At 39.9% G+C, this 16,429-nt stretch overlaps 1 protein-coding gene across 2 annotated transcripts in view; it reads left to right on the top strand.

The window, feature by feature from the left end:
* Window positions 1-16,429, top strand: part of MCTP1 (multiple C2 and transmembrane domain containing 1) — a 1,071,916-nt gene that overhangs the window by 795,188 nt on the left and 260,299 nt on the right. For both annotated transcript variants that reach the window (XM_059888261.1, XM_010807608.3), the window contains one exon: window positions 7,446-7,556. In XM_059888261.1, coding sequence (XP_059744244.1) covers window positions 7,446-7,556 — 111 coding nt within the window. The remainder of the gene's footprint in view (window positions 1-7,445; window positions 7,557-16,429) is intronic.

Genomic DNA, 16,429 nt, shown 5'->3' with positions numbered 1-16,429 from the left:
GGAAAAAAAAAAAAGTGTGTGTGCTGCAAGAACTCTATTGATTTATTTAGCTTCTTTCCACAGCCAGGATATGAAGTTGTCATATTGTTAGCATTTCGAGAAAAAAAAATTGTATATCTATCTCACATTTAAAAATTAGGTTATATGCTTTGAGGAATTGGTTAAAAGTAGGAATCAGATGTTGATAGCATTGGATTTTTATAAACTATGCCTGACATTTGTCACTCTATGTGATATGCCTTTCTTGAAGGTGACTGCTTTTATTCCAAGTAGTTCTGACAGATAAACTGAATGTATTTTCCTCTCCGAGCTTAGCATAGGAGTACTAAATCCCAGGGCAGAAATATGATTTTTAAATCTTTTCAGAAAGAATGAAATGTGTTTGCAAATACGTGTGTCCTTTTTTAACTCCCCTTTGTAGATTTCTGTTAGGATGTTGTAAAAGGAGTACTTTAGGTTTGTCCTCCAGGGAAAGAGACCTGCTGAAACATAAAATATTCACCGTATATTTTCCGAAATGCTTATCACTTGTGGTTATGCTTATCTTCTTTCATAAAGGCAGTCACGCTGCTCTTTCAGACGTGCACTCCATGCACGTTCACACACATACGAAATAGTGGTTTCATGTGTTACATTTGCTTGCACAGAATGTTAGTTTTAGTTTCTATCTAGCAAATTAAAGTTAATTTTTAGAATTTTAAGTAAATACAATTCAGTTTCAACTCATTAAATACTCTTGCCTCCCTAGGCCCTATGATTAAGCACCAGGATTAAACACAGGTGTCACATCAGGGAGCAAGTTGAAATATTCACCCTCAAGTGTTATAGGAAAGTCTGATAAGATTTTTAATGTTAAAATTGAACATTATATATATTTCAAAATGTTTTGATGCGTCCTATAAAAATTAAAAGTGGAAACTTTTTGAAAGTTGATTGTCTCCAGTGTTACCTCACTTAATAACATGGGAGAATGAATTTCAGTGCAAGTACCAACATGCCAGGCAAAGGCTGGGTCATCAGAAATAGGCCAGAATGTTGATCACTGAGCCAGGGAACGGCAGACCTATCTTTGGGGTTCACTTGATGTCATTCACATGACTTTTGAGTCACTAAATTCCAAGGTATTTCAGTGCTCGTTCTGTAGTTTGGTTTCAAACTGGTTGCTGGGAGTTTTAAGGTTAGCTTGTTTATTTCTTTAGTTATTTGAAATTACTTCACTGTCCGTAATGAAACAGAACATGTTGGTCTAAAACTTTTTCTTTCATACCTCAAGAATGGCTGGTGCACTGGAGACAGGTGGTCCTCAAAATGGTAAGCATAGGGGATGCTCACGTACAATGTTGAGCATCATGTGGTCATAAACACAGTAACTTTACTCTTAGGTATATACACAAAAGAAATGCAAACACATGCCCGTGCAAAGATTTGCACACAGGAGTTCATAGCAGCATTTTTCATAGTAGTACAAAGTGGAAAGAACCCAAATGTCCATCAGCTGGTAAATAGATAAACAGTATGTGGCATATCCATACAGTAGTATATTATTCAGCCACTAAAAAGAAATGGAATCCTGACAGATGCTACAACAGGGATGAATCTCAAAACCTGCATGCTAAGTGAAAAAAGCCATACACACAGAGTACATATAGTGTGACTCAACTTATTAGAAACTTCCAGAATAAACAAATCCATAGAGACAGAAAGTCAGGCTTCCCTGGTGGCTCAGCTGGTACAGAATCTGCCTGCAGTGTGGGAAACCTGGGTTCGATCCCTGGGTTGGGAAGATCCCCTGGAGAAGGGAAAGGCTACCCACTCAAGTATTCTGGTCTAGAGAATTCCATGGACTGTATAGTACATGCAGTCACAGAGTCGGACATGACTGAGTGACTATCATAGAGACAAAAAATAGATTAGCGATTGTCAGGGGCGGGAGAGGAAGGGAGAATGGGTTTCTTTTGAACCTAATGAAAATGGTATAAAATTGCTGCTAAGTCACTTCAGTCGTGTCCGACTCTGTGCAACCCCAGAGACGGCAGCCCACCAGGCTCCCCCGTCCCTGGGATTCTCCAGGCAAGAACACTGGAGTGGGTTGCCATTTCCTTCTCCAATGCATGAAAGTGAAAAGTGAAAGTCAAGTCGCTCAGTCGTGTCCGACCCTCCGCGACCCCATGGACTGCAGCCTACCAGGCTCCTCCCTCCATGAGATTTTCCAGGCAAGAGTACTGGAGTGGGGTGCCATTGCCTTCTCCAGTATAAAATTAGATAGTAGTAAAAGTTGCATAACTGTGAATATAGTAGAAATCATTTAGTTGTGTACTTAAAATGAGCAAATATTGTGGTTTGTGAATTATATATCTCAATAAAGTTGTTAAAAATGAATGTGGACTAGATGGAAATAGAAACAAAAATATGTAAAATGTATTTTTGAAGAAGAAGTGAAGTTGCTCAGTCGTGTCCAACTCTTTGTGACCCCATGGACTGTAGCTTATCAAGCTCCTCCGTCTGTGGGATTTTCCAGGCAAGAGTGCTGGTGTGGATTGCCGTTTCCTTCTCCAGGGGGTCTTCCTGACCCAGGAATCAAACCCAGGTCTCCCTCATTGCAGGCAGACGCTATACCGTCTGAGCCACCACGGAAGCCACTTACTTTTTAAAGAAGTATCTGGCAGAATGCAAAAGGACCCAGTAAACAGAGTTTGTTTCTGAGCCATTTTGTTTAGATTAAATGGCTCCCTTTGTTCTCTTCCATCTAAACATTATTTTTGAGGGAAATAACTATTAAAAAAAAAACAAAACTAAAATCAAATCGCTTTATGTATGGTCTTAAAAGAGTAAAACACTGGTAAACAGCAAGTCATTGGTTTTGAGGAAGGCCAGTACCCTGAATCTCTAAGTAGCTGGTTCCTGCCTGGTACTCTAGGATCAAGTCTTGTTCTGTTTCTTCATCATATGGCCTGTTTCAATCTATCCCTTCGCTCTGTACCACCCAAGACTGACTTCACAGATGGCCCCTGTAATTCACCCTCCTTTTCACTAAGGAAAGTCTGACAATATCTTCTGTTTATTCACTCCTTTAAAAAAAAAAAACAAAAAACAGTATTTACTCTGTAGGAAGATCCCCTGGAGAAGGGAATAGCAGCCCGCTCCCAATGGCACCCCACTCCAGTACTCTTGCCTGGAAAATCCCATGGACGGAGGAGCCTGGTAGGCTGAAGTCCATGGGGTCGCTAAGAGTCGGACACGACTGAGCGCCTTCACTTTCACTTCTCACTTTTATGCATTGGAGGAGGAAATGGCAACCCACTCCAGTGTTCTTGCCTGGAGGATCCCATGGACGGAGGAGCCTGGTGGGCTGCCGTCTATGGGGTCGCACAGAGTCGGACACCACTGAAGCGATTTAGCAGCAGCAGCAGCAGCAGCCATTATTCTTGGGGCTTCCTTGGCAGCTCAGATGGTAAAGAGTCTGCCTGTAATGCAGGAGACCCAGGTTCAGTCCCTGAGTTGAGAAGATCCCCTGGAGGAGGGAACAGCTACCCATTCCGATATCCTGCCGGGAGTCCATGGACAGACGAGCCTGATGGGCTACAGTCCATGGAGTCTCAAAGAGTCAGATACAACTGAGCAACTAACACTTTCTTTAGACCAAACGTTATAGCAGTCATTTTCTAACTTCAGGTCATCATTTTCTAACCTCAAAGATGTATTTTCCATCTTGAGAAACACAAGCCCTGGGGCAGGAGAAATGTAGGAAGCCTTATTGTACTCCAAGTATCTTACCTTGATTTCTTTCACTTAATGCCAAGGGGCTAGTAGCCCTGCTTTATGAAAGAAAAGCAGTGACTTCCAACTATGTTTAAATGGTGAAGTAGACTGAATTTGGTTATCTCTACATGGGCTTCCCTTGTGGCTCAGCTGGTAAAGAGTCTGCCTGCAGTGTAGTAGCTGCTGCTGCTGCTAAGTCACTTCAGTCGTTTCTGACTCTGTGCGACCCCATAGATGGCAGCCCACGAGGCTCCCCCGTCCCTGGGATTCTCCAGGCAAGAACACTGGAGCGGGTTGCCATTTCCTTCTCCAGTGCATGAAAGTGAAAAGTGAAAGTGAAGTCGCTCAGTCGTGTCCGACTCATAGCAACCCCATGGACTGCAGCCTACCAGGCTCCTCCGTCCATGGGATTTTCCAGGCAAGAGTACTGGAGTGGGTTACCATTGCCTTCTCTGGCAATGCAGTAGATCTGGTTTCAATTCCTGGGTTGGAAAGATCCCCTGGAGAAGGGAAAGGCTACCCACTCCAGTATTCTGGCCTAGAGAATTCCATACTCTGTAGTCCATGGGATTGCAAAGAGTCAGACATGACTAAGTGACTTTCACTCATTCACCCATATATTCATGGTTAGTCAACTATGGTTTCAGGGGCATCAGAAGGACTCATATATCCTCAGTTATCTCAGGTGTTCCAGTGTTATCTCAGTAGTTCAGTCTCAAGCTAATTCTCCTTCTTCTGAAATGTGGTCTTCTCTGGTTATTTTTATTTATGGAGTACCTCCAATGGTAGCCACTGATGATACCAGACATTTGACCTGAACCCTGTTCCCCTGTGGACTTGCATCCTTGGACTTCCTCAATTCCATCCTGGAGATTTATTTCAATAGCCTCATATCATGGGACTCAGCCTCCCAGGAGGGCAGTCAAAAGCAGGGTGGTGCAAGAGAAGCATAAAACCCAGCTAACTCTTTTTAGCGTATCCTACTTTTGGATATGCATTGAATTTATTTTATTCTAGCAGCAACTGGCTACATAAGGCTAAGGAGTCAGTGTTGTTAATGAGAAAATGAAAGAAGGCAACATGTGTAGATGAGGAAACCAAAGAGACAGAATCTGGTATAATGTGCTCAAGTGGGGTGGTGTGATCAACCCAGAGCCAGTATGACGTTAACAATAGAGAAGGGGTGTGACGTTGGAGGCAAGGCAAGGAATTTCCCCAAATTTATAGTTTTCCCTTTAAGAGGCCACTAATTTGGAAAGCTGAGAAAATGTATTCTACTTCAACCTACGAACAATTACCTGTTTTTAAAGGAGTATCCACATTTGCAATATCAAAGTTCTTATTCTGTTGCTCATACGGTTGTATTTTACTCTCCACTATGAATTATTTAGAGCATCTTCTATTTTAACTGTACACCAAGACATCATTAGAGGTTATCTAATAGCTAGATCATCATTTCATTTTCCCATGGAGGCTTGTGGGCCAATTTTCACCCTGTTATACTCTCCAGAATAATGAAACTAATTTGGGATCTTGCTGTGGAATTAAATGCTCATACAGATTCCACCTCCTCTGAGACCATAAACATCTGCCATAACATTTATTATTGCCAAATAACCTTACTATTACCAGCGCAACTGTCAGTGGAGGGAAAGAGTTTAGGGACTGGCAGAAATGTTCTGGCAAGTATTGCATTGCCAGTGGTTTGTAGTCTAAGAATTTTGGCACCAAATAACCATTTTATTATTATTAGATCCTCCATTATTTTTCCTAATGTTGAGGATACAACTGTACCTAGACAATCATTTAGACTATCAAGTATTCCATGTCAGTTCTGAGGTAGTGGTAGACCTTCTCGAGAAGTATCTGCTACAGTTGTTACCATCCTGGTATTACTTGACATTTGCTGAGCCCTTGTTATGCACAGGCACTTTGCTAAGGGCTGTGTATGCATCATCTCAATCATCACAATTGCAACACAACACTACACATCTAATAAAGACCCCACCCAAGATTCCAGCCCAGGATGCCGGGCTCCAGAACTCCTGTGCATTCCCAGGCAGGTGCATTATGATCTTCTATGACCCTCCCCTTGGGTATGGAGCAGGCAGCAAGAAGTGAATGTAAAAGGACAGGTGGTAAAGTCCTAACAAGAAGCAAAGCCAATAAGGGCAGAGCAAGTCATCCAGATTTCTCCTTTTATCTTCTGCCTTCTCCCTCCTCCCTTCTGCTGTCTCCATCCCCATGTTATTAGGGAATGAATATTGTTAATTTTATTAGTTTTATATATTTTTATATTTGTCCCATACACACTATCTCCTCTGCTTCTTACTTTGGTTTAGGACTTTTCTTCTGCCTGGTTTACTGAAATATCATCTTTATTTTCTCCCTTCCTTTAGCCCTAATCTTCTACGATCAACTTTCCTCACTAGTGCACAAGTGATTTTTCTAAAATGTAAAACAACTGATAAGACTCCTATGCTATAACCGTGATTCCTCATTGCTAATACATAGTCCAGACTCTTGAGAAAAGCATGTCTTGGTGTCCTGACCTAGCCTGTGCCTGTTTCTCTGGTTCACACAGTGGAAGGTATGGGATGGAAATAGGACAGCCTCATTTTGAAGCCTATTTAAGGAATTTTGTTCTATCTGAAATTTACTGAGGAAAAAAAAATGGCTTTCAAAGAGGAGGAGATCTATTAAAAGTCTAAAAAAATGTCAAAGTATCTTTAATGAGAAGGTGTTCTATTTGGCCAGACAAACAGTGGAGAGGCAGGTCAAATTTGGGAATGTGAGGATATAAGAAATAGGAAGGAGGATGTAAAGACAGGGATGGGTTTTCAAAGTGGAATTCCTTTCTACATATTATTTAAAAAATGCTATTGCTCTTGTACTCTAGATGAAGAGGGACAGCACCACTTCAAACAATTCCATTTCTCAAATACTCCCAGTTGTGACTCTTAACTCTATGTAGGAAGGCAAATATAGTTTTCTGTTATTATAAATATTTTATTATCCAAGCTATCTACTAAAGATTTTATGTAACATATCCTTTCGTATTACCTCAAGATTTATTGTTGAATTGGGGCCAGCCTAGAAAAATGTTACAGTTACTTCTCCAAAGGTAGTTGTAGACCAGTTATTCTGGCCAAATTGTTCTAATTTTGAAGTCACCGTCCTATATTTTACAGTTAAATTCTTCTTCATTTGCCTTCTGTAAGCCCATAGGAGCATAAAAAATTAATTATAAATTATTTTAATTGTTTAATATTTATATATCATTTTAAAGAGTAAAAAGTAATACCCTTATGCTAATCATTTTTACAGTATTGAAGCAAAAATGACAAAATATTGACATTTATTAGGTTCCAGGTGAGGGAGGGCGAAATGAGTGGTATTCATTTTACCATTTTGATACATTTTTTATAAATTTCATAATGTGAATCTTTTAAAAAATGAAATGATAATGGTATCATCATATCTTCCCAAGTGTAAAGATTGTTTCACAGAGGCCTCTGAATCATCTGTTAAATTATAAATACCAAGTGGGTGTGTTTGTTCATTCTAGCACAATACTGTTTTGTATAAAATCAGTTAACTTTAAATACTAAGAAAAAATGGGTTCTGATGGTCTTAATAGTTAATATTTCCTGTATATTCTGAAATAATGATTTTTATTTCACTAGGACTTTTCAGCATGGCCTGGGCGATTCTTCTTCAGATTCCTTGAAGCCAATTTTCAAGCAACCATTACATTGGCTTTCCTGCATATCCCATTTCTACCCTTCTTTACTCAGGTGAGGACCTGTAAAAACTATACCATCAATGGTTCTTTGATTCCTTTGACATTTAATAGAAACTCTTATCCATGGAGGTAAATACATCTTACAAAAAGAACTCAAAACTTTTGACACTACACAGGTAAGTAAAGAGTGTATGTCCTTTTTGAGCCCAAGAAGCCAAGATACAGGCCTCACAATCATGCTCCTAACATAGCTTTACTAAAGTGATAGAGAAATGTGAATTTTTTGGAATTTAGTTTTTATTTTAGCCAATTGCCTAGCCATTTTAAAATTCATTCTTGATCTATGACTGGGGATGTGACAGTTCTCCAACTAATTGTCAAAAAAAAAAGCAAAAAAAGCAATAATCTTGGATAATTCATGTAACTCACTCAGAGCCTGAGGTAAGAGTTTTGAGAGAGGAGTAACTTTTAAAATTATGAATAGGGTCTTTCACTTTTATTATTTAATCAACGGCATTTAAACATAAGAAAAATCATTTAAAGCATGAAACGTACTTCCAGAGTAATCTGATGACATTTTGTGGCATTACGTGTAATGTCAGTTTGAGTCTTTGCTGAATATATCATTGGAAAGTCCCTTTCCTTGGTATCTGTGAATAAATATATCATGTAGAGCTGAAGGAGATATTGTTAATTCTTGCACATTCTTGATTCATCTTGGAAATACACTGTTAGTGATCTCACCATATAAATGGACTGGCTGTATTTCTCTCTTGAAGAACAAGAGTCCCACCCGGAAAAAGAGGGCAGGAAAACCTCTTTCAGAAGTCTCTACAGACACAGTAAAGGTTAACTGCTTACCTGTCGTGCGCCTTTCCCCTTGCACGTAATGGGGAATCCGAGATTAATGAGATATTTATCCTCCTACCTTCAAGGACCTCAAAGTATTGTTATTTGACTTACATATAAAATATTTTCACCATCCCTGAACAATTCCTTATGACTGATCCCATCAATTCTTTATGATGAAAGCCTTTAATACTCTGTCATCTCCATACGCTGCAGCTGGCATGAAAATATACTCTTATGTCTTTGAGAATTAAAGAACTGACTTTGATATACATTAGTGCAAACACCTGAAGGAACTGGATCTTTTACAACATGACTTAAGCAAACAGCATGTGTCATTGTGATGAGTTCTCAAACTTCTAAACATACTTGCTCTCATGTTACGATCACATTTGCTTTAATCTATCTTTATTATCTGCTTTTATCTTAACCTGTAATCATTGGAGTTACTTCTTTAAGCATAGCTCTGGAAGAATTCCACCTCCAGGTTTGTTCTGTTCAGCCATCTAGAGCCTGGGGAGTCAGAGGGTCAATGGGTTTATCTTTCAAATGCCTTTTCATGTAACAAGACTTTTCTTTATTTCTGCTTGATTATGGCAAGCTATCTTTACTAGGACCTTCACAAAAAGACTAGAACATGCTGGTAACTACACAGCTCACAGTGGAAATGCAACCGGATATAAGTTTTCTGGAGGGCAATATAATAAACTGTATCAAAAACCTTAAAAATATTATAGCCCTTTATCCAGCAATTCTATTTCGAGGAATCAATCATAAGAATTAATCAGAGCTGTTGAGAAAGTTTCATATACAAGGATATTCATCAATGTATTATTTGTGAAAGGAAAAAATGGAAACGAATGTCTCACAGTATGCAATTAGACAACTCACTTATGGATTAGCCGTGTGATAGACGACTGTGGAGTCATTAAAAAGGTTGATTTTGAAAAATATTAAATGGCAAATAATTGCGATTTATAGTTATGGGAAAACTGCAGCTTAGTAATGATGCAGTAATCAAAGCCAACCCAGGCTTCAGAGTGATAACTCTCAAACTGACATGCCCAGTCCTTCGTGAACGTTATCTCTTTCAAGCCTCACACCCAGTCTGTGAAGTCTGCTTTCATGGAGAGTAAAATGACGTGCAGGTAGCAACTTGCTGAAGAGAGCAAATCTAGGAGACAGACTGAAGCTCAGCTTGTCTGCTCCTAAAGCCCAAGCACCAGACAGCTGCCCCTCCACCGTTCAAAGGGAGAACAGTTCAGGGTGATGTTAACAGGCATTTAAGAAAAACCTAAGATTGTCAGTTATTCATTGTGTAAAGTATCTTTTTATGGTTCTACTTGCAGGAGCTCTGATATACTAACCTATATGGTGTTTACCTGAAGGAGGGATCTAGTGTAAAATCCCCCAAACTTACAGGTTATGAGAACCCCTGTTTCCCAAGGGATGAACAGGTATTGGAAGATGGGACACAATTGAGATATGCCAAACATACCAGCTTCCCAGGTGGTGAAGTGAACCTACCTGCCGATGCAGGAGACATAAGAGACATAGGTTCCATCCCTGGGTGGGGAAGATCGCCTGGGGAGGGCATGGCAACCCACTCCAGTGTTCTTGCTAGAGAATCCCATGGATAGAGGCACCCAGGGGCTACACTCCATAGGGTCACAAAGAGTCAGACATGACTGAAGTGACTTTGCACCCACACATGCACAAGCTATGCCATACTACTCTACGTATAGCCCGAAAATAGGATGTATAGAAAAACAAATATTGAAAGGGTATATGAACTCTACATTAGAGAACTTTTACTTTGCATCTTTGTATTATAAGATTGTGATTGATTTTAATTTTTATCTGTGCATTTTCCAAATTTCCTGTAATGAAAGCAGCTTAATTTTATTAAGGTAAAAATAAATTTTTAAATGAAAGAGAAACCTCATTTTTTGGAGTTCTTTGATCTACATGTATTACCCTAGAGCCTCTGTACAGAGGATTTCTAGCTCTGGGCACTTCCTTTACTCCAGTATCCTGTGTCTGGCTGTCCATATTTCTTGAGCTAACCACCATATTACTGGAAATCCAGCGTGATGTCCTCACGGATCCTTCTTTTTACTCTTCCCTTGTCCTCTCAGCATGGTGTCTTTTCTATTAGGAGCACACCAGGCATCCCTATCCTTCACCTCTCCCAGAGCTTGCTCAAACTCATGTCCCTTGAGTCAGTGATGCCATTCAGCCATCTCATCCTTTGTCACCCCCTTCTCCTCTTGCCCTCCATCTTTCCCAGGATCAGGGTCTTTTCCAATGAATCAGCTCTTCCCATCAGATGGCCAAAGTATAGGAGCTTCAGCATCAGTTCTTCCAATGAGTATTCAGGACTGATTTCCTTTAGGATTGACTGGTTTGATCTCCTTGCTGTCTAAAGGATTCTCAAGAGTCTTCTCTAGCACCACAGTTCAAAAGCATCAATTCTTTGGCGCTCAGCCTTCTTTATGGTCCAACTCTCACATCCATACATGACTACTGGAAAAGCCATAGCCTTGACTATATGGATCTTTGTCAGCAAAGTGATGTCTCTGCTTTTTAACACACAATCTAGGTTCCATAACTTTCCTTCCAAAGAGCAAGCATCTTTGAATGTTATGGCTGTGGTCCATTGAGCTCTCTGTTGCCTGTTCCTAGTGTATTATCACGTTCAATTGATTCATCCCCATAGTTCTTTTAGATCCAGTCAGTCTTTCTCTCCAACACATCACAACAACCTTGGTCCATTATTACTATGGACTATTTTTACTATTATTTAATATGTTTTATATTAAATACTATTCTCAGGAAAGGAAATGGCAACCCACTCCAGTATTCTTGCCTGGAGAATCCCACAGACAGATGAGCCCGGTGGGCTACCGTCCACGGGGTCACAAAGAGTCGGACCCGACTGAGGGACTAACAACAACAAAAATACCGTTCTACCGCTCAAGAAGAGCCTCTGCCTCTCCCACCCTGCCTGGCTTGTTTCCTGGGGCACCCAGCACTCTTCTCTGCTCTACTTCTCAGTCTCTTCTCTTGTCTTTAAGACATAGTTATTCTACAGTTTTTGCTTTTACTTATTGCCTGTCCTTAGCTTTCAGTCTTTTTTTAAATCTCATTTTCTCTCCTGAAATGCCTTTGTTTCTCTCTTTTGCCTTTTTGAATTCCCCACACAAGTACAGTATGAGCCCCTCTACCCTGACTTCCTGACAGTTATTCTCTCTAATCTTCCTATATAATCTGCTTAGGAAGACCCGATCCACATGGTTTATGATCCAACATGTTCAGAGGAGTGGTACAGTCAGAGGAAGCCAGGATAGCAATAAAAGTAATTTCAGAATAACTCATCTTATTGATTTGCATCTGTCAAGCATTGCAGTGGGAATTCCTAGGCTACCATCATGTAACCTTAAAAATTTCACCTTTCCCTTTCCTCACATATATCAGCTGTTTCTGTGTTTTTACCCCACAAATTAGGCTCAAACTCCATCCCTCACCTTAGTAACTAAAATGAACCGTTCAGGGAAACACATATGGGTTAAATAATGAAGAACTGAAAATAGATTGTGATTTTTATTTTGAAAGGGTGAGGCTGAGACAAAATATTTAATTATGATGCATCTTAGGAATTTAATCACCTATTTGCTTATTTATTTACAGCTGTGCATTGTTTCAGAGAGATTTAAGTTGACTTTTAACAATATTAAATATATTAAGATAATGAATTAAAAGTAAGTGAGAAGGAAGAGGCAGAGCAAGGAGGACATAAGATTGAGACTTACAACAAGAGTTACAGATGCATAAATAGCTGTATGCATCATAAATTTGTCTATAGGATTTCTAGAGAAAGCCTATGAAGTGTATAAATTGGTAAAAATAGAATTGTTCATGTTCTTCTAGAACTCCTGGAATAGTTTAGAAGAGTTTACTTTAGGGAAAGTGTATGTATTTTCAAGGCAATAAGTAAAATGTACTGTATTCATTATCCCTAGCAGTAGTAGGCTAGCAATTTGAGTTGATTTAGAAAGGGCAATCAGTTTCATACTAGATTAAACTAAGGCATGTGGAGAATATATTAATCTCAGGATTGATACTATGACAGCATACTGTGCTTTCATATAAATGTTGAAGAAAAAACATTATCTTAGTCAATTATACCATTGTTGCAGTATAATGTTTTTTATTTATTTTCCCAACTTTCATCATCTTGTGGTTCTTTAAATATTTCCAAATACTTTTCAGGTCTTCCTTAGCTAAGTAGGTCATAACCATACACTGAATCCAAGTAGCATAATCAGTGTGAGTAAACAGTCCATTCATTTTACACTGCTCATTTTCTTTTATGATGACAACATGATGTTTTGATTCATGGCCAGTCCATTCTGAGCTGTAGATATTTCTTTCTACTATGCTTTTGTTTTCATTATGGTTTTACTCAATGTAATCCTGTTTTGGATTCATATCCTTTTTTTCGCCACTGCCTAAATATTAAGCTACCTTTAGCTTCATTATACTATATGCCATGTGAGTCTTTTCCTTTCTGCAATTTACCAAGATGTATTCACTTCATCCTTTCAGTAAATGCATTTTAAAATTTTTCTCCAAGTAAGGCATGTGCTAGGTGTTAGAGGAAAAAGATGGGCAATAAAATTTCTCTGTCTCCTTTGCAGGTTCATCTACTTTGGCCTGGCCATTAAATATTGAGCATCTTTAGCATTCTATCATAGAACCTTTTCTAGGTGAAGTCACGCATGCCTGTGGTTTTATGTACTTTGAATTGCCCCCAAATCCATATCTCTAGTTTTAATCTCTCCTAGGACTGCAGACCTACTAACTCGTGTGTGACTCATACATGAATGTCTTCTTCAGATTTACACCCAGTGAACACACACAGACCTCAAGCTCAATATGACCATATTTGAACTTAGGAAACTCCCCTCCCAACTGATCCTCTTTTATTTTATTTCCATCTTGATTTATTGTACCTGCACGTGGTTGTATAGAGGCTTCCCAGGTGGCCCGAGTGCTAAAGAAGCCACCTGCTAATGCAGGAGACAGACACGGGTTTGATCCCTGGGTCAGGAAGATCTCCTGTGGAGGGGGTCATGGCAGCCAACTCCAATATTCTTGCCTGAAGAATCCCATGGACAGAGGAGCCTGGTGAGCTACAGTCCATGGGGTCGCAAAGTGTCGGACACGACTGATGCATTTTAGCACACATGCACACACATGGTTGTATAAGCCGGACACCAGGAGGCATCCTGAACACTTCCCTCCTTTTGTCCAAGAGATCCAGTTCATACTGCTGCTGAGTCACTTCAGTCGTGTCCGACTCTGTGCGACCCCATAGACGGCAGGCCACCAGGCTGCCCCGTCCCTGGGATTCTCCAGGCAAGAACACTGGAGTGGGTTGCCATTTCCTTCTCCAACCCATGAAAGTGAAAAGTGAAAGTGAAGTCGCTCAGTCGTGTCCGACTCTTAGCGACCCCATGGACTGCAGCCTCCCAGGCTCCTCCGTCCATGGGATTTTCCAGGCAAGAGCACTGGAGTGGGTGCCATTGCCTTCTCCCAGCTCATACCAAGTCTAGTTCATTTTAGCTCCTAATATCTGCTATCCACAGTGCCAGCCTTGCCTTCGTGCTCCGTCTCTTTCCTGACTACTGCAGTGACACCTCTGTTTCCTCCTATGTATGTGTTGGCTTCCATTTCTAATATTCTCCAAACTACAGCCAGAGACTTCTCAAATCCAAAGCTATTTTCAAAACTAAATTTTATCATTTCACACTTAACTGTTCACTACCTTCCGTGAATTCCTCTTTATCCTTCAACATGCACACAAAATTTACCATGGCCTGTAAAACCTACATAGATGTGGCTCACCCATCTTTGCAACCTTTTCTCATACCACACTAGCCTGTGATTTTTGCTTTTCACTCATTAGCCTTTTTTACACTTTCTTGCCACAAAATATTCCTTTTTGCCACAGGATCTTTGCACATGCCTTACCTTACCCTGAAAGGCCTTCTTCTTCTTTCACTTAGTTAATGTCAATGTAATTTCATATCTCAGCTCTGCGTGACTTCTGTAGGGAAGCTTTTCATCAACCCCAAAGACTAGTTTACTTCTTACTACATCTTCTAGTAGCATCGTGTGCTTTTCCTTGATTGAGTTTTCATAGTTGTAATTTCATCTTTATTTGTATGACCATTTAAACTATATATGTATTCCCCACTAAATTCTGTAAAAATAGTGACTTTTTTTTTTTTTTTACTTATTGTTGTGTCTCTGTCACCTTGCACCTAGAAATCAGCCAGCAAATATTAGTTTACTGAATAAGTGGATTAAGGAACAAATGAGTTATTATAGCATTGTTTCAGATAGTACCACTTTAAATGGTACATTTAACTCTTTTCAAACATTTGATCTGAGTGGTAAAGCTCAGTGATGGGAAAAATGGTCTACTGAGGAGGTGTCTTCTAGTAACCTAGGGCTGAACATCTGGGGAGGAGGACAAAAGAGAACTTTGGTCTCCCAGCAGCTGCTGTCAGGCTGTTCCACAGCACTGAAGAAAAAGGCTTAGAGAACTTGTACTCTGATGAGATGCCAAGCTTTGACATAGAGCCAACAGTCAGGGGAGAAGTAATGAGAGATTTTTGAACACCAAAGCTCTTACATGGCTGTTCCAGAGTGTGGATGGACAAGCAGCTGGATCTTTGAAAAGATTTTCAGAGAAAAAGCCATGTTTGTGGAGCAGTTATTAAAAGAAGTGAAAGTGTCAGGTGAGCTGGATACTTGATGAAGCTAGATATTTCTTCATATCTTTCCTTTTCTATTATGGCTTGAATGTATTATATAAAAAAGAATATAGCAATGGAGCCAGCAATGAGAAGATAAAAGACAACTATAGGTTTTCAGATTAGTCAGACAGGTTTGCAGACTTGTATAGTTTTGTAATTTTGGAAAGTTAAATAGCTTGTATCTTTGTGAGGAAATTGAGATATAAATACAATATGATCATATCTCTCCACCTGAAAACAGGGTGCGATACCATGGTCTACTTCTCATGGTCTTGTAACATCTTTTCTTAGCTTCTGAGATATTCCCATGACAGAGTCATGCGGATTTAATTAGCTAGATGCCTACACGGCACCCACCACGTAAGTGCTTACTTAACAGTCATTCAATGCTGCTGTGTTAGGAAAGAACTATGTTTCAGAAAGTGGCAGATCTTATCAGTTATCCAAACATGTTAAAAAGCCAACTCGAAGTGTGATAAAGTGGAAAGATTATTGAACTACTTTCTCGTGGGGTCTTATATCAGAAGTGTGATGTCAGAAGAGACCTTTCGTGAACTCCTCTAATAAGGTATTATTATGTGGTAGACAAGGACCAGAGAAAGCAGTGGCACCCCATTCCAGTACTCTTGCCTGGAAAATCCCATGGGTGGAAGAGCCTGGTAGGCTGCAGTCATGGGATCACTACGAGTCGGACACGACTGAGCGACTTCACTTTCACTTCTCACTTTCATGCATTGGAGAAGGAAATAGCAACCCACTCCAGTGTTCTTGCCTGGAGAATCCCAGGGACGGGGGAGCCTGGTGGGCTGCCATCTGTGGGGTCGCACAGGGTCAGACACTACTGAAGCGACTTAGCAGCAGCAGCAGCAGCAGATAAGAACCAGTAATAGTTAAAGGACCCCAGAGAGAGAACTTCTGGTCCTCTAAAGGGATGGTTGAGTGAGTCAGTAGGATCCAGTATCTTAGTGCCCCAGGTGCTAGAATAGCACTTCTGGGGGAGTTCAGAAGTAATCGTTGGCATGAAGTATTGTTTTTAAAATTAAAATTAGATTCTCACCTGTTTTTTAGAAATAAGATACACTAACTTGTGTAACTCTAAAGTGTGAAGCTGGGGCTATGAATTTGGGGCACTAATATATCTTCAGATGATTTTTGAGAAATAGGGTCATCCTAAGTGAAAAAGTTTAGTTTACTGAAATCAAGAAATAATTTAGGTCTTTACAGGTCAAACACTTGTTCTTTAAGTTGT

Source organism: Bos taurus, chromosome 7 (genome assembly GCF_002263795.3).
Source record: "Bos taurus isolate L1 Dominette 01449 registration number 42190680 breed Hereford chromosome 7, ARS-UCD2.0, whole genome shotgun sequence".
NCBI lineage: Eukaryota > Metazoa > Chordata > Mammalia > Artiodactyla > Bovidae > Bos > Bos taurus.
The sequence above is the reverse complement of the archived record's forward strand: the minus strand, read 5'-3'. Positions and strand labels throughout refer to the sequence as shown.